Raw genomic sequence first — 22,279 nt, 5'->3', positions numbered from 1 at the left:
TTGGTAGAACTTGTATTAAAAGGGTGGATTTTGCTGTATGTAAATTATACCTTAATGAGAAAAAGATTCATACCCCTCAGAAAAATATGAGTCTTAAAGTTTGATGAACCCTAATGATTATCATTATTCACTGTTAATCCTTCAGGAAAAACACAACAGCCAGATACTGAGGGTTTTTAAAAGAATTCTAAACAAATTCACCCTGAAAGAGGACAATTACTGATAAGGCTATTTAGGGTACATTTGGATAAAAGATCAAAAACTGAGGTTGACTTTTTTTTTACCTGAATTGAGTCGTGACCAATTGTTTTGGCATTTTCTGCATCTCAGCCATATAAAGTACAAGGCAGTTCTAACTTAGTCATTCTGTCAGGAGGATAGAAATACTCTAGTTTTGAGCTGGGTGCGGTGGCTCACGCCTGTAATCCCAGCACTTTGGGAAGCTAAGGCAGGCGAATCACAAGGTCAGGTGTTCGAGACCAGCCTGGCCAACATGGTGAAACCCCATCTCTCCTAAAAAGAGAAAAAAATTAGCCGGGCATAGCGGCGGGCGCCTGTAATCTCAGCTACTCGGCAGGCTGAGGCAAGAGAATAGCTTGAACCTGGGATGCGGAGGTTGCAGTGAGCCGAGATCACTCCAGTGCGCTCCAGCCTGGGCAACAGAATGAGACTTCGTCTCAAAAACAAACAAACAAACAAAAACCAAAAAAATACTCTAGTTTTGGAAGACCTGTTTAAACAGAAGTGATATTCTAAAGTTCTTACGCTGCAAATGGCCATTCCATATGGAACCTTTGCGTCGTAATTTATATATATTTGATTAGCAGCCCATGCATGCCTGAAGCTGCATTGTGATGCTGATTTCATCACAGATGTGGTACAGAAACCCACTTGTAGCCATACTGAGCAAACCTTCTGTGACCTGTCAGAGTAGGGATTTGGGAATAAAAGGTTCGGGTACAAGTGTAGAAATGACTTCATCTGCTTTGGTGTCACCTTGTGCTCCCTATCTATCTCCCAGGAGTGCAGAAATGGAAGGCCTGGGTCCTAAGACCACAAGTACAGCTGTGAAAAGTGTATAATCCGTCTCCCATAGTAGCACTGTCAGATCAAGGCCAAAAGTTCTTTTTGAGTTTCACCACAAAGCAAGTGGTGGGGAAAGTGCATCTAGTCTTGCTAATGTCCTGAAACTGCTGGACACTGCTCCCATTGTTATGATAGGCTGGAGTTTACGGAGACAATTTTAAGGCTGGGAGTTTCCCAGGCTCGGTGCCACACCATCCTCTCCTCACCTAGGTTTCCCTTCACTGCTCATTGTACCCACACCCAGTTTTGCAGAGGATTTTCTGTGAATGTGTAGTGCACAAACATGCATACTCTCTTTCCTAAGCTCGGGAACTTAACCCCCAGTAAGCTTAAGCTTTCAGGAAGGAAGGAAGAAAGAAAAGTAGGTATTCACAAAAGGGTTGGGGACTCCAGACATCAGCATTAAAGGTAGGTCTAAAAAGGGATTAGCAGAATTGCCTGTGAGGACAACTTTTGTGAAGTGTAGTGTATCTCTTTTTTTTTAAAAAAAACCAAGAAGAGATTTAATAAAACTTTTTTTTTGAGACAGTCTCTCACTTTGTCACCCAGGCTGGAGTGCAGTGGCATGATCTCAGCTCACTGCAAGCTCCACCTCCCAGGTTCACGCCATTCTCCTGCCTCAGCCTCCCCAATAGCTGGGACTACAGGTGTCCGCCACCACGCCCAGCTAATTTTTTGTATTTTTAGTAGAGACGGGGTTTCACCATGTTAGCCAGGATGGTCTCGATCTCCTGACCTTGTGATCTGCCCGCCTCAGCCTCCCAAAGTGCTGGGATTACAGGTGTGAGCCACCGTGCCCGGCCATAAAACTTAAAAATCCTGCAAAATGTGAAATATTAGCTACCCTATTACAGTGTTTGTACATAAGAAGACATTTTGCTTTGAAGCCAGATTTAGTTTTAGGACTTTTAAGGTACTATCAAGTTTTAAATTGGTCCCAAGATTTGGAAAGTACAGTCCTTCCTAGAGCCTGATTGTTATCATTGGGCTGTGGTTATGAAAAGATAGGGTGTTAACATTACCAGAATGAAATCAGTGCCTTAGTAAACACAGAACTTTTTAAACACCCACCTTTAGTACGTACCATCTGAATAATTCTAGCATTTTCACATTGATTAGTCATTTGAAAAATCATAAAGATTATTAACAATTCATAGGTTAATGCAGAAAATGAGTATATCGAGAGATGAAAACAGTGTGCTTTTGTCAAATTCACAAATGTCATCAAATTCAGAACTGCCCTTTTGGCTGAATTAGTTCAACATTGTAAGTGTTTATATTTCTGTTGCTGAAGGACTGTTTTGGGAGTGTTGTTGTAAAATCTCTGTCCAATTCCCAATTAGCAGAGTAGAACTTTTGGTAGTGTGAACTCAGTAGTTCCATCAATGTGATCTTTATAGTTATAGGAAGTGAACATAGTTTGCCCACAGTTCTTTTAAAAGATCTGAATAAATAAACATGAGTCAATATAACATTTATTCTGTATTAATAATCAGTACATAAATTAATTCAACTTGAAACCTTTTTTCTACAGAGTATTATTTAATATTATCATCTGATCCACAGTAATTTAGTACTAATTTTAATGAGAAAAAATGAAACTTTTCATAATAGCTCATCCACTTAACATTTTTACAAAGAACTGCTATAAATATGTAACACTATGCAGGCTTTTTTCTACACCTAGTCACAAATCAAAATAAGCATACTGTTTATTTAAAAATGGAATACTTTCAAACTGCTGCTGTATTCAGATCACCACCTTCCCCACACCAAAATTAATTGTTCTATCTGTGTACTCCCCTCTATGCCACTCATGTTGCAGCATTATCCATGGCCCTTTGCCTTAACCCAACCTGGTTTCTGTCGTCACTGCTCCCTAGGTTGAGCTCTTGGACAGCAGGGAGCCTGTCCCCCTTATCAAATAGTGTTAGGTATGAGTTATGCCTAATACGTGTGTTGAATCAAATTGAATTTAATTAGGACACCTGAATTTTATGTAGCTTCCTAATTTTTGTTACTAAGGAGCATTAACAAATTTCCTTTTCAAAAATGTACCGTAAAATATACCATGGATTGAAATTTTGAATTATGTATAAGAGAGTACATGTTACCCAATAAAACATCATAGGAATTTGAACCTAAAGAACTCTAAATCTTAAATGAGGATTTTTTTTTAAATGCACAAATGGCAGGCAGAAAAATCAAACCCTGCTATATTGAGTGTCAGATGAAATTAGAAAGTAGACTACATATTTCAATAAAGTTGACATTAAAAGGATCTTTTCAAACAGTGGGATTCTAAAGCCTAACAATTATTTTTAAAATTCTGTTGTAAACCTCTAAAAACATTCTTAAATATAAAAAATAAGGCAACTTGCAGTTAGAAATTTATGGATGAAGTTAATGCTGGATTGCATACAGAAGCCAAATTTGGTGCCCTCATGATCCATATCTTTAATACCTTTAGCAAGCCTGTTCACATATACTGGTGAAATAACAATCTCTCAGAAGTAAATAAAAGAGATTCTAAGACTCCGCTAAGTAGTAGACCAAGTAAGATCATCACAAACTTCATGCTGTCAAATACATTACCTTGAAGGAAAATTATGCAGACAGCTTTTCTGAACAACTCCATTTGTGCCACATGCTTATTATTCTTTGAGGTGGAGGAGGTGGCAGGGAACATAATTTCTGTTTGAAAGTTCTTTTGTTTTCTGCTACCTTTACTTAAATGTTACCGGGTACTATTTTTATATCCTATAAAGTGCTTTGAAAAAATGTTAAGTGAATAGTGCTACATAAAATAGAGGAGAATTTTCACATTCTCTGGGTTGTAAGAAGCAAAGTGATAATACTTGAGTCTTAAAAGAGGAATGATAATATGCTGAAAAAGTTAACAAGTAGCCAATAATCCCCTCCCCAACCCCCAGCCCTGCAAAATTCTGGGTTCAAAGAGAAACTGAATTTTGGCTAATAAATAAATATTCATTAAAAGCAGAATTTATACCACAAAAATGTAAATGAAAATTCATGTGGTGTTCCTAATAATTATTTTAATGTCGTTAAGCGGACATGAATTGAACCAGAACCTATTTATATTCACTTAATGTTTGCATATAAGGTCAAATTGCTTAAATACTATTACAAGAAAAATATTTTACGACTTTGAAGCCATCTGATTTCTGCATATTTCTATAACAATAAAACAATTTGAATCACCTTAGAATTCACTGTAATAGGATTTGACCATGTAGCACATATAATCAGATTGAGACCAGTTAATTTCTGAATTCCTTTTTCTAACTGAAATCCTACTTAATTCAACAGATATTCTCAATAGAAAAACAGAAGCCACTTAAGAATGAATGCAAGTGAAATATACATCTCATCATAAAAACAATCAATACATTCTAACCAAAAATATATATCAAACCACAGTGAAAAAAGTAAAAACCTAGTATTAGATAAAATTTTACTTTCTTAACCAAAAAATTCATTACACATATTTACCATTTATCTTTTTTTTTAAAATCCCCCAAAATATTTCCAATAATTGGTAAGTACTGTACTTTTTGCTTGTTCATGAGATTACTAAACATTTACAATGCAAGTGTATTGGCTTGGAGGCATCCTTGCAGTAAATGAGGGCAGGATTCTTCAATACACCGTAAAATGCACCAACCTTAGTCAGGTTTTTAAAATTGTTCACTTTTAAATGTGATAGCTGGTAGCTGTCCAAGTCCATTAGCACCACATATAGTGAGTTAAAGAGTGTTTTCAGAGAAGATGACTTCGTCTTTTTTTTTTTAATGTTTAAAAGTTGTACAATTAAAAGAAATCGACTTCTTGGGTCATGTGTTTTGAATGACACTTTTCATCTTGCTAAGGATTCCCCCCCACCCCCAGATTATAAGCGTGAAGGTAGGAAAATCTGGGGGAAATATTTTTGTACTTCAGCAAAGAATCTTGCTAATAATATCCATGATTTGGTTCAATTTCAAAGTCAGATTAGTTTCTTTTGTTAGAGGTCTCAATATGTATTTACAGAAAGAAATGAAGATGATTCTGTAGGACAAAGTAGCAAATACTTTCTACATGCAATCCATACACAATGCAAGAATTCACCCAGATCATTTAAAATAATCTAATGTGCATTATTTCCTCCAAGTGGAGCTCTTGAACAAATACCTTACATCTCATACTTCATCTTTATTACTTCATCTGTTTCAAGTAGTAACACAATCACTCAATTTACACAATGGGGGAATACACACTTTGAATCCTAACCTGTGAGGTAGGGAAGTGCATTGTGGTATTATGGCCATTTCACACAAGGAAAGACTGAAATAGGATTACTTTTTCAAAAAATATGGCAATCATTGATGAGATCAGATGCTTCCCTTTCAATATGTAAATAAAAATGCAAATAAGCCCTTCTCATTTTTGTAAAGTATATCTGGATTGAAAATAGTGATGAAAGCCGGGTGCGGTGGCTCAAGCCTGTAATCCCAGCACTTTAGGAGGCCAAGGCGGGAGAATCACGAGGTCAGGAGATCAAGACCATCCTGGCTAACATGGTGAAACCCCATCTGTATACTAAAAATACAAAAAATTAGCCGAGCGTTGTAGTGGGCGCTTGTAGTCCCAGCTACTTGGGAGGCTGAGGCAGAAGAATGGTGTGAACCTGGGAGGCGGAGCTTGCAGTGAGCCAAGATCGCGCCATTGCACTCCAGCCTGGGCGACACAGTGAGACTCCGTCTCAAAAAAAAAAAAAAAATAGTGATGAAAAAGTTAACTTTCAATATTCATGTAAAATGCTTTTTACTGGTCTCTCTCAACACACAGACATGAAGGAATACTGACATTTAAATTATAATGTGCTTTAGCAATAACTTTTCACTTTCTATTCACCCACATTCATGGCTCATTTTTGGCCAAGAATAAATAATGTTTGCACTAGATTATTAGGATTTTCCAGGACCATTACTGCCAGGCTGGCTTTGAATATACTCTCCCCTCTTTGGAGAGAGGTTGATGAATATGGCTCTTAAAGAAGTAATTCTGCAAGATGAATCCTATATTATCTGTGATAATTTACTGGGGAATTTTCCCTTCTCCTGGATGAAGAATAATATTCCCCTTGTTTTGTTTTTGCTGTTTCATTTTTTAACTTTTCACAGATAAATCCATGCAGAAGTGGATATACACAGATCTGGTGAGGCAGAAAGAAGAGTGGGGGAAAAACCCACTCCCTGTTTCTACACTTTTGCACTTAGTAACAATTTGCCTGATTGAAGGATTTGTGAATGGTTCTCCTTTTTTTTTGAGACGGAGTCTCGCTGTGTTGCCCAGACTGGAGTGCAGTGGTGCAATCTTGGCTCCCTGCAACCTCCACCTCTCGGGTTCAAGCAATTCTCCTGCCTCAGCCTCCCAAGTAGCTGGGATTACAGGCGTGCACCACCACGCCTGGCTAATTTTTGTATTTTCAGTAGAGACGGGGTTTCACCACATTGGCCAGGCTGGTCTCGAACTCCTGACCTTAGCTGATCCACCCGCCTTGGCCTCCCAAAGTGCTGGGATTATAGGCGTGAGCTACCGCGCCTGGCCAAATAGCACTTATAAGAGACTTAAGACTAGAAAACCACTCACGTTTAATTTTAATATGCGTATTCTGCACACTATCTGCTGAAACTGGGAAAATGCAATGTATTTTTTGAGTTAAGCCTACTGCTTAGGAATGTAACAATTACAAATCACATTCACAAAAGTAGCTCACCTTATTCACCATTTTAAACAACATATATGTGCACTGTAAAAAATAAGTTTTTAAAAACTCGATGTGATGTTAGCCTATACACAGAGCTGAGTTATCAAAAGGAAACCAGACTTTGTTATATCAGAGGTCATTAAACAGCTTATGGCATACCATAAGTGCTCAATAAATACATCTTCCTCCCCCAAAGCACTCCAATCTCCATATGCCGTTTTAGCAAATCCCTGTATGTTATGTCACTTTACACTGCAATCTGTGCTGACTTCCTCCAATCCAGAAGTGACTGCATTTCACTGGTAGAGTTTTATAAACTTGACTTAATCTTTAGCACTTCTGCGCTGGAATTGTACCTTTTAAGTTCTAGAGATGATAAGTCTCTCATTTGTTACTGAGTAAGAAATGCCACAAATGTATAAAAGAATTCTTCATTAAGCTTGTTTTTTTCTGCCATGACTCTGGAGAGTAAGTCACTGTAGAAGATTGTTTATTTTATTATCATCAGAGGCCATTTCATTAACCAGCTGTTCTATTGACAATTGAATAGCATTCTTGACGAGAGAAGAGGCTGTTTCAATTAAGAGTGTTTCATATTGTTCTGAAGTTCTATCCTGAAAACCATTATCATTAGCAAAAACCCCTACTTGCTCATTTTCAGTTGAAATTAAGATTTGCTTAGGGACATTTTTAGATTTCTTAACATCAAATTCACTGATTTCAGTGTCTGTAATAATAATAGCAATTGGCTCCATTCTTTTGCTTTCTTCTGATTTGGATTTCTCTTCAGTGATCCCATTTTCTTTAAAATCTGATTCTTGGCTCAATTCAGTATCTTTTGGTTTAGTTTCTTCAGCTACAATCTCTCTACTTTCATAGTCTTTCCCATTTGGTGCACTTTCTAGGATACTGTTACTGGCTTCTTCCACAATTTGTTGATCTGGGATTGCAGGTAAAGGAGGAACATCAGAAAGTACTGGTTGCTGATGGTCTGTTTCTGCAGTTTCAGGTGGGCTTGCTTGCTGGGGTTGAACATCTTGTTTTTCCTTGATCGTTTCAGTTTCTTCAAGGATTAGAGTTCCTGTTTGAACAGCAGAATGCCCGTTATCTAATCCAAGTTCTACTGAAATCACTTTCTCTCCAGAAGTTATGCTATTGCTCACATTTGATTCACAGACTTCATCACCATCTTTCCGTGAGATACCTTCACTTAGATCCTGGGTTGACTTAGCCTTTGTTGCCTGATCATTCAATGGGGTCTGTGTTTGTATATCCAAAATTTCAGCTTCTTCCTGGACTTTGATGCTGCAGTCTGAGTCTTCTATAATTTTGGAATGATTACTCCTTTTTGGCCCTCTTGGGAATTTTATGCAGGGAATCTTAAGTCTAGATTTTGCCTTTTTCTTAGAAAGATCAGCATCCTCAGCATTTATTGCAGGTTGCATTTCAGCCTCCAATGGCTTTTGCTGCTTTGAAGACTCTGACCTTTTCCTGCGTGTTACAAGACGTTTGAGTGAGGCCCAGGCCCCCCGTGGGGGCTCTGGCTGATCAGAAGCTCCTGCTTCTTGCGGACACTTCCTTGCCACATCAGCAGCTTCAGAGCCAGCTTTGGGCTTCAGTGCTTTAGCTGCTTTCTTTCTTCTCTTGAAGCAAAGCATGGATGCCTTTTCCTTCTGCCTTTCAGCCCCAGGACTACCTTCTGCTGATCTCTTCTCATCCTTGTTTTCTACATGAATTTCTGAAACTGTGGTTTCCATTTTTACACTGCACTCTTATTCTCTAGAAAATTATATTCTCTCTTCCTTAGCAGCCTTTTGTGACAAAAAGATGGGCAAAAATGTCACACTAGGTAAAATTTCTTCCAGGCATATTCATACCTTTCATCTTACTCCATACAGTTGTTTTAGGTGGTTTCTCTAGTATAGAAATGCCCAGTTTCTCTATGGCTTGTAATTTCTCTCTTTAATTGCTTCATGAAAGCCCTTTTTTGGATAAATTTTTGCTTTATTTAAAGATCAACCTGATGAGAGAAAAGAAAGGGGTATTTTATTTCACTATGAGCCTATTATTTTCTATGGAGACTATTTCAGCTGAATGTATAAGATTCTACCAGGCATATTTTCCATATAATAATGAAATGACTGGAGAATAAACATTGGGGTTTACTTTGGCCCTATTAAAGAGTTCAGTGTGATTCTATTTTGTTTTATCCTCCTTGTTGAAACTTCATTTTGGATTACCCTGCAAGTCTGATAATATCAGTTCTTTAGTTGTGTTGTCTGTGTGAATTGCTTATGACTCTAAAGTGCAAGTTAAGCAAACAACAAGAACAAAAAATGAAGTGCAGGATGAAAAGCAAGCTAATGTAATCTTTATCACACTCAATAAATAATTTTAAAGCTGCAAAGGACTTCAGAGATTATTTGAGATTACTCAAATCCAGCCAGATGACAAAACTGAACTCCAGAGGGGAGCAGTTGTCTTGTAAAAGCCATGCAGCTAGATAAGGTCATAGCCAGAGTTAAAACTAGAGACTTTGACTCTCTAGTTTTACCATTATAACATAAGGTTTCTGTTCTAAAAATGTATGTTCCATCAAGGAAGTGCTACTTTTCATACATATTCTTAGGAAAATGTAGCATTACTGTCATTTCCCACTCTTAAATTAGTTGTATAATTTTGACATTTTCATTTAAGTACTGTATCTGCTGTATCACATGTTTCCACCATAATCTGCACATAGTTGGAGGTCAGTAAGAGTAGTAATAGCTGACATTTATTGAGCAATTCTTGGGTATTAGGCAGTGCACGCACTTTTACATACATCTCTAATCCTCACCACGATATTACAAAGATGGTGGCATCACCATCTACAGATGAAGCAATTTGGCTGAGATTATGGCAGAGCTGTAACAGAGCTCAGATTAAACACAAGATTGCTTGTTGCTTAAAGCTTATGTTCTGAAACTGGGTTTTAAGAGTTTCGTCAGAAAATGAATTGTTTGGGGATACTAATCTGCAGTATTTCGTTAGTAAAAAAATTTAAAAATTGATTAATGGTCATTTAACCATAAGGCACTTATCAACTCATAATTGAACCAAGAGTAGACTGAGTTCTTGTTATTTGAAAACCAAGCTTTTGAAATTCTTTAATTTTTTTGGTTCAGGAACTAATTTAAAAGCCAAAAATAAGTTGACAAACTATGCAATTGGCAAACTGTTAGATAATATAAAGGTGTATTGAAAATTTAATCCTCAGAATGGTATGATGGCACCAAAGAATGGAAATAGGAGCTGATTAACAAAGATCCTATGAATTTTAGTGGGTGGATGCCCTAAAATAAGCAAACGGACTCATTCTTTATATTGTTTTTATGTAAATCCTTCACTGAAGTTTCATTTGGGTAACCCATAATTTTATGAACTGTAGAAGGAATTGGAACCCTGAAAATCAGTTTATGATCTAAGTAAATATTCTCTTAGGTTGGGTATTTCATACTGTATGCCTCTAACAGAAAGATAAAGTCATTCTAGAACAAAGACGGAACTAAAATATGAACATTTGACAGTGTTTCTCCTCACGTTTATAATGTTTCAGTGAGCACTAGAACCTCAGCTGATAACTGTTTAAATCTTCTCACCTCTTGTGAGTTTTCAGCACCTGAGCATTTTTGTTAAGCAGAGGCTGTATTACCACATAATAGAAATATTGAAATGAGATGTTTAGGAGTCTATCATTGGAAACTAACCTGGATTGTGCAAAGACAATGGTTTGAGAAGCTCACTTGAATTCATCTCACATACTAGAAATAAAACGAATACCCAAACAGAAACTTAACTGAAGAGGGAAAATAATGCAGTCTGTAGACAATAAAACTTTGCAGAATGTCACTGCAAATGATTCGCTCTTAACCAGCAAGGGTAGCTTTGTCGCCTCAGGAAATCTTAAAGTCCTTGTGCTCATTTCCTGATAGAATTGCAAGTCTCGTGTCACAGAAAACACCCCCTTTCCTTTTTCCCTTGAGCAGCAAAGAGCAGCCACTACCCGAGGAAAGCAATGCATCTTTCCCAGCACCAGATATGGACCACGAAGCTTCCTCCTGGAGGAAGGAATCTCGAATTCTGGCTTGACGCCCCTTATGGCAGGAGACAGAGCGCAGGATAAAGTACTCAAAAAGGAAAATGCCGGGGGCGTGGAACAGATAACCCAGCTTCAAGCTGTCTGCAGAATTATAATGTAATGGCCAGAAACCCAAAATCACATTTCCCAAAGAGGGATAAAGAAGGAAAAAGGCCACCGTCAACCCATGCTTCTAAGACAAGCTGTAACGCGAAGGGGATAGGTGGGCAGACCTGATGAGGGTCGCCCTGGCCGCGGATTCCTGCGGACAAGCGACCTCCCGCGTTCTTACTCCCAGCACCTCAGGGGGCTCGGATCCCCCGTGTCCAGTGGGCACCTCTTGCCCACTCCGCGGTCCGCGGACCCGACATTGCCCCCGACCCTCCTCCCCCGCAGGCTCCCCGCCCTGCCTTTACTCACGTAGGGCGTCGGGGTCCTTGGCCAACACTGCTCCCGAGGTGGCGGCGCGCTCGCCCAGGCCTCCAGGGAGCCGCGGTCGCACCCAGAGCAAGGCGCCCTCTGCAGAGCCCGCCGCCGGGTGCGCCCTCTCCCCATCGCGCGGGGACAGACAGCCCGCAGCGCCAATGCGAGCGGAGCGGGCGGGCAGGGGCGGGGCGACCGCGGGAGGCGCGGGGCGACCGCGGGAGGCGCGGGGCGGCGCGGGCGCGGGGACCCACCTGCAGCAGCAGCCTGCCTGCCCCGGGGAAGCCCATCGTGCTCCGCCCAGGCGCCAATCTCCACTGCCAGACCACGTCAGCTCCGAGGCGGGGACCGCGAGAGAGCCAGCCAGAAGGTTCGGGGGCGGGGCGGGGAAGGCTGGGGGGACCAGGGCAATGAACCCCGCGTTTTCTGAGACGCTAAATAGTGAGGTCCGGTTTCAAATTATGGACAGTCCCATTACACATCTCCTCTCCTCCCGCTCAGAATATTTAAAGACAAGGCAGACATCGCATTTTAAAAGCAGGATTCAAAACTGCGTAGAATAGCGAGGTCAGTTTGAAGCGAAAATTACATATATAAATGGAAACAGAAAGAAACCCGACTTTCTCAGGAGTGGCTTGAGTGTAAGGAGATCATCGTGGTTCATCGCCAAACAGGCTCTCAAATCTTTGTCTCCCAGTGGGAAGCAGGTGGAGGTGATTCGTGCAGAACTTTGGCCTGCAGGAGCAGCTGCATCTCTATGCAGACAAGGTGAGAAAGGCACAGGAACCCAGCTCCATCCATCTTATACCTTACATAGTTCAAAAATAAGTTGAGGTAGCTTACAAGTTATCCATGATTCCCTTCAGGACATTCCCTATGAGGGCATTCCTGGGAGCTCCAGCTGTAAAATCTAGTAGGATCCATCACAATCCCAGCCTCCTCTGGCTCCCACAGCATAGCATCCAGATGAAGAACCTGGTAAGGTGGAGTGAAGAACTGAAAAGCAGCCGCGTTCATCTCCTTTCTTCAACAGGATCACGATCTTAGGGAGTGTAAATGTCAGGTGTCCATTTTTGTATGTTTTTCCGGAAATGTTTTATATTTGTAAGATTCTGTAGCTTCCACAGAGGCTTATCAAGGAAAGAACTCTCGGGACACAAAAGCAAAGCCAAATATAAGCTGTCAAGATCTTAAAATTACAGATAAAAGAGGCAAGAGTTGTAAAACAGGAAAATCCATAAGCATCTAGTTTATTTGTAATTAAGAATTCAGGGCTGGGCGCAGTGGCTCACACCTGTAATCCCAGCACTTTGGGAGGCCAAGGCAGGAGGATGGCTTGAGTCCAACAGTTTGAGACCAGCCTGGGCAACATAGGGAGACAAAAAAATTTAAAAAATTAGCTGGGCATGGTGGTGCACGTATAGTCCCAGTTAGGAGCTCAGGAGGCTGAGAAGGGAGGATCACTTGGGCCCAGAAGGTCAAGGCTGCTGTGAGCCACTATTGCACCACTGCACGCCAGCCTGGGCAACAAAGTGAGACCCTGCCTCAAAAAAATAAAAAATTCAGTCAGCCTTGTTCACTCAGCAAACACGTCTATTGAAATGGTCTTCGTATCTCTCTATGGGTTGCTAGTGCTGCTTTTTGCCAGTTTTGAACTTTAAGCCAAAAGAAATCCATTACACTCATAAGCAATTGAGAACTATTCCTATTGAGATCCACGGTTTCTCAAAACTAGCAGACCTGGGAGTTTGCAAGAGTTTCAGGCAAAAAGTAAGATGAGCTTATTTAGGTGAAGACAGGGTAGAATAGCTGTCTTATTTTTATTTGAGACAGGGTCTTGCCCAGGCTGGAGTGCAGTGGTACAATCCCTGGCTCAAGCAATCCTCCCACCTCAGCCTCCCATGCAGCTGGGACCACAGGTATGCGACCACGTGCCCAGGTTCTTTTTTTTTTTGTAGAGATGGTGTCTCCCTATGTTGCCCAGGCTGGTCTTGAACTCCTGAGCTCAAGCAATCCTCCTGCCTTGACCTCCTAAAGTGCTAGGATTACAAGTGTGAGCCAACATGCCCGGCCTTCACTTGCCTTTCTTTTAAACAAAATTAGTAAAAGGGAACTGAAAGGCAGTTTGAGGTGAGAGGTGAATTTAGTATTTGAAGGGCAAATTTGGACAGACTTCCTTAAGGTATATTACAAACAAGTCATCCCTGACCTCCACCAACACACATACACAGAGTCACTCACACAGAGTATAGTACTATAAATAACATAGTGCACCATGGTTTTTCTTTAGGATATGACTAGAACTCAATGCCATATCTGTGTGTGTGTGTTTAATGTATCCAGTACCTCATGCATGAAAGAAACCTGTCATTCCTGAATTCAGGTAAGTGACAACGAAGGCTGTTTAAGCTATTACCCATATCATTGTCTACTACCCCATTAGTAGCTTTTCATTATATAACAGGAAATAGGCTATAAATGTATTTCTCCAATCCGATGAGAAATTATCCTACCTATAGCTTATCATGTTAATATCACCAGATACAGTGTGCCAGTAAAATATCTTACATATTTATCTGAGCAGTACTCTACTGATCTTACCATTTCTCCCATCTTGATCTCTGTCTACCCACTGCCTGGGCCTATAGCTACCAAAAATGACTTATAACTCCTTGTTAATAGCTCTTACATTTCAGAGGCCTTTTGGGAATAAGCCCTCCAACCCTGTTCCCTGGGACACCATTGAATGAACCTGAGGCTCCAAGTCTCTGGTGGTTTCATCTGTTCCTGGGCACCATGAGGGTTGCACAAAGCCAACACAAACTCAATACTGTTGCAATCTGTTTAATGTGGCAACACATAAATGTTATCTCTTTTGAATTAAGACTGTATGTACATCTTCAGTGCACAGAAACAGCCTCTGAAGTGAGATCAGAGAATGTACAATTTGTTTATCAGTAATATTACTAATATGGGGAAGGAAGGCATTAGCAGCCCAGAGAAGAGAAAGGGCACGGGAAAGCCACTAATCTGAAGGGACTCTTAGCACCAAGGTAAAGGCACTAGACCTCTGCCAGCACATGCTAATAGTTACCCCAAGCACTAATGCTTCTATAGGTCTTTTTTATTTTGACACAGGGTCTTGCTCTGTTGCTCAGGCTGGAGTGCAGTGACTCAGTCATAGCTCACTGTGGCCTCGAACTCCTGGGCTCAAGCGAACCTCTCACATCAGTCTCCCAAGGAGCTAGGACTACAAGCGTGCACCACACACTCAGCTGAGTTTTGGGGTTTTGTTTTTTGTAGAGATGGGGTCTGTCTTGTCCAGGTTAGTCTTGAACTCCTGGGCTCAAGTGATCCTCCTGCCTCAGCAGCCTGGACAAAACAGTAAGACCCTATCTCTACAAAAAAAAGAACTTCAAAACTCAGCTGAGTGTGGTGGGATTACAGGCGTGAGCTACCATGTCCAGCCCCTACCAGTATTGAGGATTTAAACCCATGTGGCTTTTGGCGATATTAGGAAACTAAATCCTTTAAGATGATCCTTAAGTCACCATATCTGACAAGACTGCATCCTTCCCTTGTCTATAAAATGAATTCCCAGCAAATCCCATTCCAGGCGAAGTTTCATAGGACATTAAGAAATGTACCAGAAAGCGGTTGGGCACAGTGGCTCACACCTGTAATCCCAGCACTTTGGGAGGCCGAGGTGGGAGGATCACTTGAGGCCAGGAGTTTGAGACCAGCCTGGCCAACATGGCAAAACCCCATCTCTACTGAAAATACAAAAAATTAGCCAGGCATGGTGGTGCGAACTTGTAATCCCAGCTACTCAGGAGGCTGAGGCGGGAGAATCGCTTGAACCCCGGGAGGCAGAGGTTGCAGTGAGCTGAGATCATGTCACTACACTCCAGCCTGGGCAACAGCACAACTCTTGTCCCCGCCGCCAAAAAAAAAAAAAAAAAAAAAAGAAAAAAAAAGTACCAGAAGCAATTAACTCTGCAAACAGGGCCTGGAGGATGCTTTGCAACAGGAACTGACAAGTGCTTACAATGTGCCAGGCCCTGTACAAGCATCTTAGATGATGTGTTTGAGTAATTCCAGAACCGCCCTCATGAGGTAGGTACCAACAGTGCTCGTATTTCCATGGTGAGGATGTGGAGGCAGGGAGGTGGGTGAGGCTCTCTGCCATAGAGCTGGGGCTCTGCATTGTGACCCCTTTGCCATAAGCCTCTCAAGGCACCGCTGTCATTTCTGTGGACTGTAAAATTGACTGTATTACAACACTGATAGGGACCTAGGGAATTAAAAATAATAAAACCAAGGACACTGGGAAAAATACTGCTTTGCCAACATCAGCAGTGTTTAGCACTGGTGCCAGTGGGATGCAGCGTCCTCTGGAAGGATCCAGTGGAGGAAGACAAGGGGAAAAAGGGAAGGAAACAAATGGGAGAGGAAGAACAGAGATAGAAGATAAAGAACAAGAAGAGAAGGAAAAATATTTTATTTATGTTTTCAGACAGAGTCTAGCTCTGTCTCCCGGCTGGAGTGCAGCAGCATGATCCTGGCTCACTGCAGCCTCTGCCTCCTGGGTTCAAGCAATTCTCGTGCCTCAGCCTCCCAAGTACCTGGGATTATAGGTGCCTGCCACCACACCCAGCTAATTTTTGTATTTTTGGTAGAAACAGCGTTTTACCATGTTGGCCAAGCTGGTCTTGAACTCCAGACCTCAAGTGATCCACCCACCTCAGCCTCCCAAAGTGCTGGGATTACAGGCATGAGCCACCTCCACGCCCAGCCAGAAGAGGAGGAAAAAAAATATTAGGTTGGTGCAAAAGTAATTGTGGTTTTTACCAATCTAATGTTTTAGGAAAAAGAAAGTCTGGGCCAGGCATGGTGGCTCAGGCCTATAATCCCAGCTACTTGGGAGGCTGAAGCAGGAGAATCGCTTGAACCCAGGAGACGGAGGTTGCAGTGAGTCGAGATCGCACCACTGCACTCCAGCCTGGGCGACAGAGACACTATCTCAAAAAAATAAAAATAAAAATTAAAAAGTCTGTAGGGAAGGGTGGATCCCAGCCCAGGCATTTAGAAGAAACTCAATGAATACTTGCTGCACCAACAGAATAGAGGCTCACCTAAAGCTAATGCTGTATGACCATCCTTTTCGAGGACTCTAAACATAGACAGTGCTAAAGCTGTGACAGAAATGGGAATTCCAAGGAAGTTCAGGCAAAAACTTGCATAAGCAATACTTCCTCAGGGTAGAAAAACAAAATTCAACAATATAGAAAGGTATAAGATTAAAAGGTAAGTCATCAACTTCCAACCTGACCCTCTCAGGAGGTCCCCTGAATTATGTGTCCTCTCAGAAATACACAAGCATGCATACATTTCCCTCTAAACACAACAGTATCATAAAGGGCACACTGCAACTTGCATCTTCAGCCCAAGGGTCTGCCTGACAAATGAGCTCACAAAGGATGGCAGAGACCTGTGGCACAGTCTGTTAAGGCTGTAATTCATATTGCAACACCAAGATGGCAAAATTATTTCCTTTTATTCTGTGGAACGTCACTAAAGTAAATAGACATGTGCATGATTTATGTTAATTTATACATGATGAGAATTAAGGCTGAAAATGACTTCTGGGGAAACTTCTACTATTAGTTTCAGATCTTCTGGGCAGGGGCTGACTTCTCTTGGCTTACTTATACTTCCTAACTCCCAGTGGGCCTGAATAGACACTGGCCAGACTTTCAAAGTAGCTTCTTGAAGATGGATGATGATCTGGAAGGAAAAACAAGAAATAAATGTTTTCTCTAAGCACTGAAATGTTTCCTGTTCTTTCCATACTGCACCATTACCCACTCACATTGCCAAAGCTGTTAACATTTACATCCTTTCCTGCCACCAGCTCTTCTAGGGCATGTCCATAAATGGACTTGAAAATGATGCATGGTATTTCCATAGTACTATGTGAATACTGTTCAAGACCAGACCAAGCCGTGAGCCATGACTGCATTTCAAGTATCACACGTACCCTCTCAAAGAATAGTGTTCTAGCATCAAACTACAGTTTGCTTCTATTTGGACCTTAACTTTCTCAAAGAATGCAAGAGCTTTTGTTTTGTACTATGACCCTTTGATATCCTTGTCTTTTCTAGCTTTTTCTAGTTTTTCTCAGGTGGTCCCCCAACCTGTTCCACACAGGATTTGTAACTTCAGGTCATTTGCATGGTTGTCAGAATGCCCCTTCGCTAATGTCCAAATGAGGGTTCAGTTTCCCAAAACTCACGTCTTTCTTTTTTCTTGGTTAATTCCTCATTTCGCTAAGTACATTGCTAAATAACTTCTTAGGAAGAGAGTGGGGTGGCAAACCCTTGCATGTCTGAAAACATCCAGATAGATTCGGCTAGGTGTGAGCACATGTTGAAAGTAATCTTCCCTGTGACCTTACAGGACACTCCTCCATTGTCTAAAAGCTTCTTATTGCCAGTAAGACGAGTGTTAAGTCTAGTTCTCATTTTTTTCATAGGCAAGCTACTTTTTTCTTCTCTGGAGAAAGATGTTAGGATTTTCATGTTTGATATTTTTGAAATTTCAACAGGATGTGTCTAGGGATATAAGTGCACACTGCAACTTGCTGCTTCAGCCCCAAGGGTCTGCCTAAGGAGAGACACGTCCTGTTGAAATTTCAAAAATATCAAACAATGCAGTGTCACTCATTGCAGTCGGTACTCAGGGCCCTTTCACCTAAGGCCCTAAGAACTGCCAGATTGGTCCTGTTTCCTTCTCTTTTCTATTATACTTCCTAAGACATTTGCTAACTCTTGCCTTCTAACTACCTATTCAGAGTATACAGACTGTTAGTTGTTCCTGACCTGCAATGTGTCATCAACTCTAAACCCCAAGCCTCCTGGGGCTTCAGCAGAGGGAGTCTAACCTCTCCTGTAGTTTCCTCTGTAGTTTACTGGACAGCAGTTTTCTCCCCTACACTGTCAACCTGTGACAAGCCATGCTGCGCTTCTTCCAAAAATGTGTTGAAATATATTTCAATTCATTGGTTATTGCCAACTCTCATTCCTATCCCCTCTCCCCTCAGGGAAGTCTGAAAAGAAATGTTTTGAAAGCATTAGAATGTGAATTTTTATAGCGTCAGTTTGAGCCCTACAATTCATAAATAAGCTACATGAGGAAAAAAGCCAAATCCTTACCCAGTAACAACTTACCTGTTTAGAATAATCCATTCACCTGTTCTGTTTCAGGGTCCAAATCAATATCGTAAAAACAGGGCCGGGTGGGGAGTCCAGGCATTGTGCTCATCTGGGATGTAAAAAACCATTACAAATAAACTAATGCTGGGCACAGTGACTCACGCCTATAATCCCAGGCTGAGGTGGGAGGATCACTTGAGGCCAGGAGTTCTAAACCACCCTGGGCAACATAGTGAGACCCCCCATCTCTACAGGAAATAAAAAATTAGCTGGTTATGATGGCATGTGCCTGTAGTTCCAGCTACTTGGGATGCTAAGGCAGGAGGATTGCTTGAGGCTAGGAGGTTGAGGCCACAGTGAGCCATGATCATCCCATTGCCTGGGCGACAGAGCGAGGCCATGTCTAAAATAAACGTAAAGTCATCTTTACTTTCACTTTTCCTTCAGAAAGAAAGCCCAAGGCATAAAGATAGAACATCATTTTGTAGTTGTCAATAAAGTGGGTACTCTTCCTGTTACATATTAAAGATCAAGTCACCGATCCTGTTAAAAAAACTCAGAAACTGATCCCTGCCGGGCGTGGTGGCTCATGCCTATAATCCCAGCACTCTGGGAGGCCAAGGCAGGTGGATCACCTGAGGTCAGGAATTTTAGACCAGCCTGACCAACATGGTGAAACCCCGTCTCTACTAAAAATACAAAAATTAGCTGGGCATGGTGGCGTGTGCCTGTAATCCCAGCTACTCGGGAGGCTGAGGCAGGAGAATCGCTTGAACGTGGGAGGCGGAGGTTGCAGTGAGCCGAGATCGTGCCACTGCACTCCAGCCTGGGTGACAGTGCGAGACTCCATCTCAAAAAAAAAAAAAAAAAAAAGGAAAAGAAAAGAAACTGATTCCTCACGACCTGCAAACCAAACAGCAGCCTTCACTATCATCTTCCATGTGGTCACAAGCAGTAGCAGGAGGTGTTTCCACCTTCACCTTACAAGAATGAGTGCTGGGGAGTAGAGGAGTTGCTCACTCGCCTCCTCAGCTCACGCTTTGCAAGACCAAAAGGAGGTGCAGCGCTTGTCTGCTTTTAAATTTTGTTTCGTTCAGTCTTGCTAGCTGAGCTGCCCATGTGATTTTTGCTTCAGCAACACGATGGTAGGAGTTAGTATCCTTTAACTTGGGCCAAGACACGTTTGTACATAATCTAGATGGTTTTATAATCACCATTTTTACTGGCCCAAAATGGCCTTCTAAAACTAAACTTGTAATGCTTACAAATTATATTTGTACTCACTACTTTTCTAAAGACTCGGCTTTGACAAATTTCTACTTAGATGCAAATATGTATGGCTTGCAAGTGAAAACTCCATATATTTTTATCTGTAACAATGTCCTATATAATGAATACACACAAGTTCCAAATTAAATCTAGACAGGAAAACAGCTTAGGTTACTTCTAAAACTTAACTATAAAAAGGTTATTAAAAAAGAATGAGTTATCTTCTGTAACACAAAACATCATCAACACTTTAGAAAACCTCATTCTGACTGACTTCTGAGTACCAGTCAATATTCCCCAAAACACATTATAGGGATCTGACAACTGGTTTATATTCTCATATTGTGTAAGAGGTAAGGAGGTGCTAGGTGTGAGACAAGTAGGAGAAAGGAAAGGATGGGTCCTTAGACACAGCAGAAAAACTGGAAGATGACATTATAAAGATAAAAGACACATGCCCATTGTTGTAGACGGGCATGTACATGTCAGCAGAAAACCCTAAAGATGGTTCCCCAAACAGTGATGAGTAGAATTTTTGATATTTTCACTCATTCCCCAAGAGGATTTTCCCTCCTAAACACTGGTCACTGATAATCAGAAAAAATACAAAAAAAGAAAATATTATGTGTACGCACATGTATGAACCTAGATATAAAGTTTGAAAATAAGCCATCACACTTTGAATTAATATAGAAAATATTCAAATAATCTGTCTCGTTAAAGCCCCAACAGCAACTGGAAGGTGTTAGAATAGTGATTAAACCATTTGATCATGTGTGGAAACGTCTTGGTCCAACTTAAAGTTGATGGCCTCTGACACATACTTTGTTCTAAATAAGAAAGTCTTCAGTTCAGCAGGCTGTGTCTCTCTCCACCTTACAGCCTGACTCTCATTGGCCTGACTGCTTCCAGATTTGCTTTCACCTCTACTGCTACCCTTCTCTTCATGTGAAGATCAGAAGTGACAAGAAAGAGTACAGCTACCCCTCTTTCAGCTGGTAGCTGCTGACAACTTCTCCAAAAAGAACAACACATATGTCTGCAATATTCAAGGTACTGGGTAAAAATGGTGGAACATTCCTACCAAAAGGGATTTCTACAAATCCTGGAGACTGATGTACATCATAGCAAGGCTAAGCCTTCTGCTCTCTAGAGAGCTAAGGAGGCAGTGAGATGCAGGCATTTGTGCTAAGCACCACTGTGATGTGATGATGTTGCCCTACGGTGTGAGCTGAGGGCAGCAGGGCTCTCACCTTTCATAATTTCAAGGCCAAGATCTGAAGAGGTGAAAATGAATTCACCTCTAATGTCCTACGTTTTCAACTCTATAATGCCACCTCCTGCCACTTTCTTACTATACTGAAAGAATGACATAAATCCAAAAGCATATATGTTGGTTTCTTTTCCATGTGTGTTGGTTTAGTTTAATATTTCAATCCTGTATTGCATGGCAGTACAACCTGTAGATATAGGATACAGGGCAGATTTAGGGGATAACCTAGATTCAGGATCCAAGTTAACCTTGGAACAATGTCAGCCCAAACTATGATTATGTCCTTAAGCATCCCTCCCCTCTGCTTCCCAATTGGCAATATTCTTCCTTGAATATGCATAAAATCTGTAAGATAAGAAAGCATTGGACACCTTGTTCACCTTGAAGCGTAAATAAGCAACCTCACCTTTCATATCTCAAGGGTCCATTTGCATTTTTTAATGGGGAAATTCCTTACTTAAAAATAATGAACCCCCTGAATTTCAGACGTAAGTTCTAGGCCTGTCAGTAAAACCTTTGTCCCTACCTCCTAGGGCTGTGGGGGCACTGAGTTAATCTATGTAAGGCTCCCAATAAACATTAACTGTGGTTATGTTGGCACTACTCCAGCCTATCAGCTGGGCTCATCCTAGATTCAGTGAAGGGCATAGTGCCCCTGGGAAACAGAATTTTTTATTCAGTATGAGTATTCCTGGCATCATTCTTGAATTGACACCAACATGGTCCACAGCAAGAGCTATATAGCTCCTGCTTTATAGCTTATGATCCACAGCAATCATAATAGGCCCGATTTCAATTTTCTTCTGGGCAGTGAACTCTGCTCACTTGGCATTTGCTTGATGGTTTCGGCAACACACTTCAGACAAGAAGCGCAGATGCGCCCACTGCTCCCCTGCAGCACACACTTACCGTTCCTACTAAGGGGTATAGAAAACCAGCCCCAACGCTGGCGCGGATGTCACGAATGGGCAGAACGAAGCCTGTAGGGACACCTTTTTGCTCTGGGTTGTGAGACAAAGACAAGTGTGTTTTAGCCATGCAGATGGGGAGATTCCCAAAGCCCTGGGGAAAGAAGGGAAGAGAGGGAGGACAAATGAACAGATGACAACCCAGCAATGACCATC

General features: G+C 41.4%; 3 protein-coding genes across 4 annotated transcripts in view; 1 reads left to right on the top strand and 2 right to left on the bottom strand.

Moving 5' to 3' along the window:
- The window catches only part of ZBTB25 (zinc finger and BTB domain containing 25), a 55,963-nt gene that overhangs the window by 28,576 nt on the left and 5,108 nt on the right, over positions 1 to 22,279 (top strand). Inside the window, exon 4 of the mRNA XM_030812074.1 lies at positions 20,765 to 20,935. Coding sequence (XP_030667934.1) covers positions 20,765 to 20,769 — 5 coding nt within the window. The 3' untranslated portion in view covers positions 20,770 to 20,935. The remainder of the gene's footprint in view (positions 1 to 20,764; positions 20,936 to 22,279) is intronic.
- AKAP5 (A-kinase anchoring protein 5) lies at positions 2,546 to 11,557 on the bottom strand. Its single transcript, XM_003267808.2, has 2 exons — positions 11,397 to 11,557; positions 2,546 to 8,876 (listed from the first exon to the last, which is right to left on the bottom strand). The coding sequence occupies exon 2, from the start codon at positions 8,611 to 8,613 to the stop codon at positions 7,330 to 7,332; it is 1,284 nt and encodes a 427-aa protein (XP_003267856.2). The 5' UTR covers positions 8,614 to 8,876; positions 11,397 to 11,557; the 3' UTR covers positions 2,546 to 7,329.
- Positions 16,936 to 22,279, bottom strand: part of MTHFD1 (methylenetetrahydrofolate dehydrogenase, cyclohydrolase and formyltetrahydrofolate synthetase 1) — a 72,666-nt gene continuing 67,322 nt past the window's right edge. The window contains exons 26-28 of one of the 2 annotated variants that reach the window (XM_030812050.1): positions 22,065 to 22,217; positions 18,629 to 18,722; positions 16,936 to 17,186 (exon numbers count right to left, since the gene is read on the bottom strand). In XM_030812050.1, coding sequence (XP_030667910.1) covers positions 18,633 to 18,722; positions 22,065 to 22,217 — 243 coding nt within the window. In that variant the 3' untranslated portion in view covers positions 16,936 to 17,186; positions 18,629 to 18,632. The remainder of the gene's footprint in view (positions 17,187 to 18,628; positions 18,723 to 22,064; positions 22,218 to 22,279) is intronic. The other variant, XM_030812054.1, reaches the window with a different exon arrangement.

Source organism: Nomascus leucogenys, chromosome 1a, assembly GCF_006542625.1.
Source record: "Nomascus leucogenys isolate Asia chromosome 1a, Asia_NLE_v1, whole genome shotgun sequence".
Classification (NCBI taxonomy): Eukaryota; Metazoa; Chordata; class Mammalia; order Primates; family Hylobatidae; genus Nomascus; species Nomascus leucogenys.
This window is presented reverse-complemented; position numbering and strand designations above follow the sequence as displayed.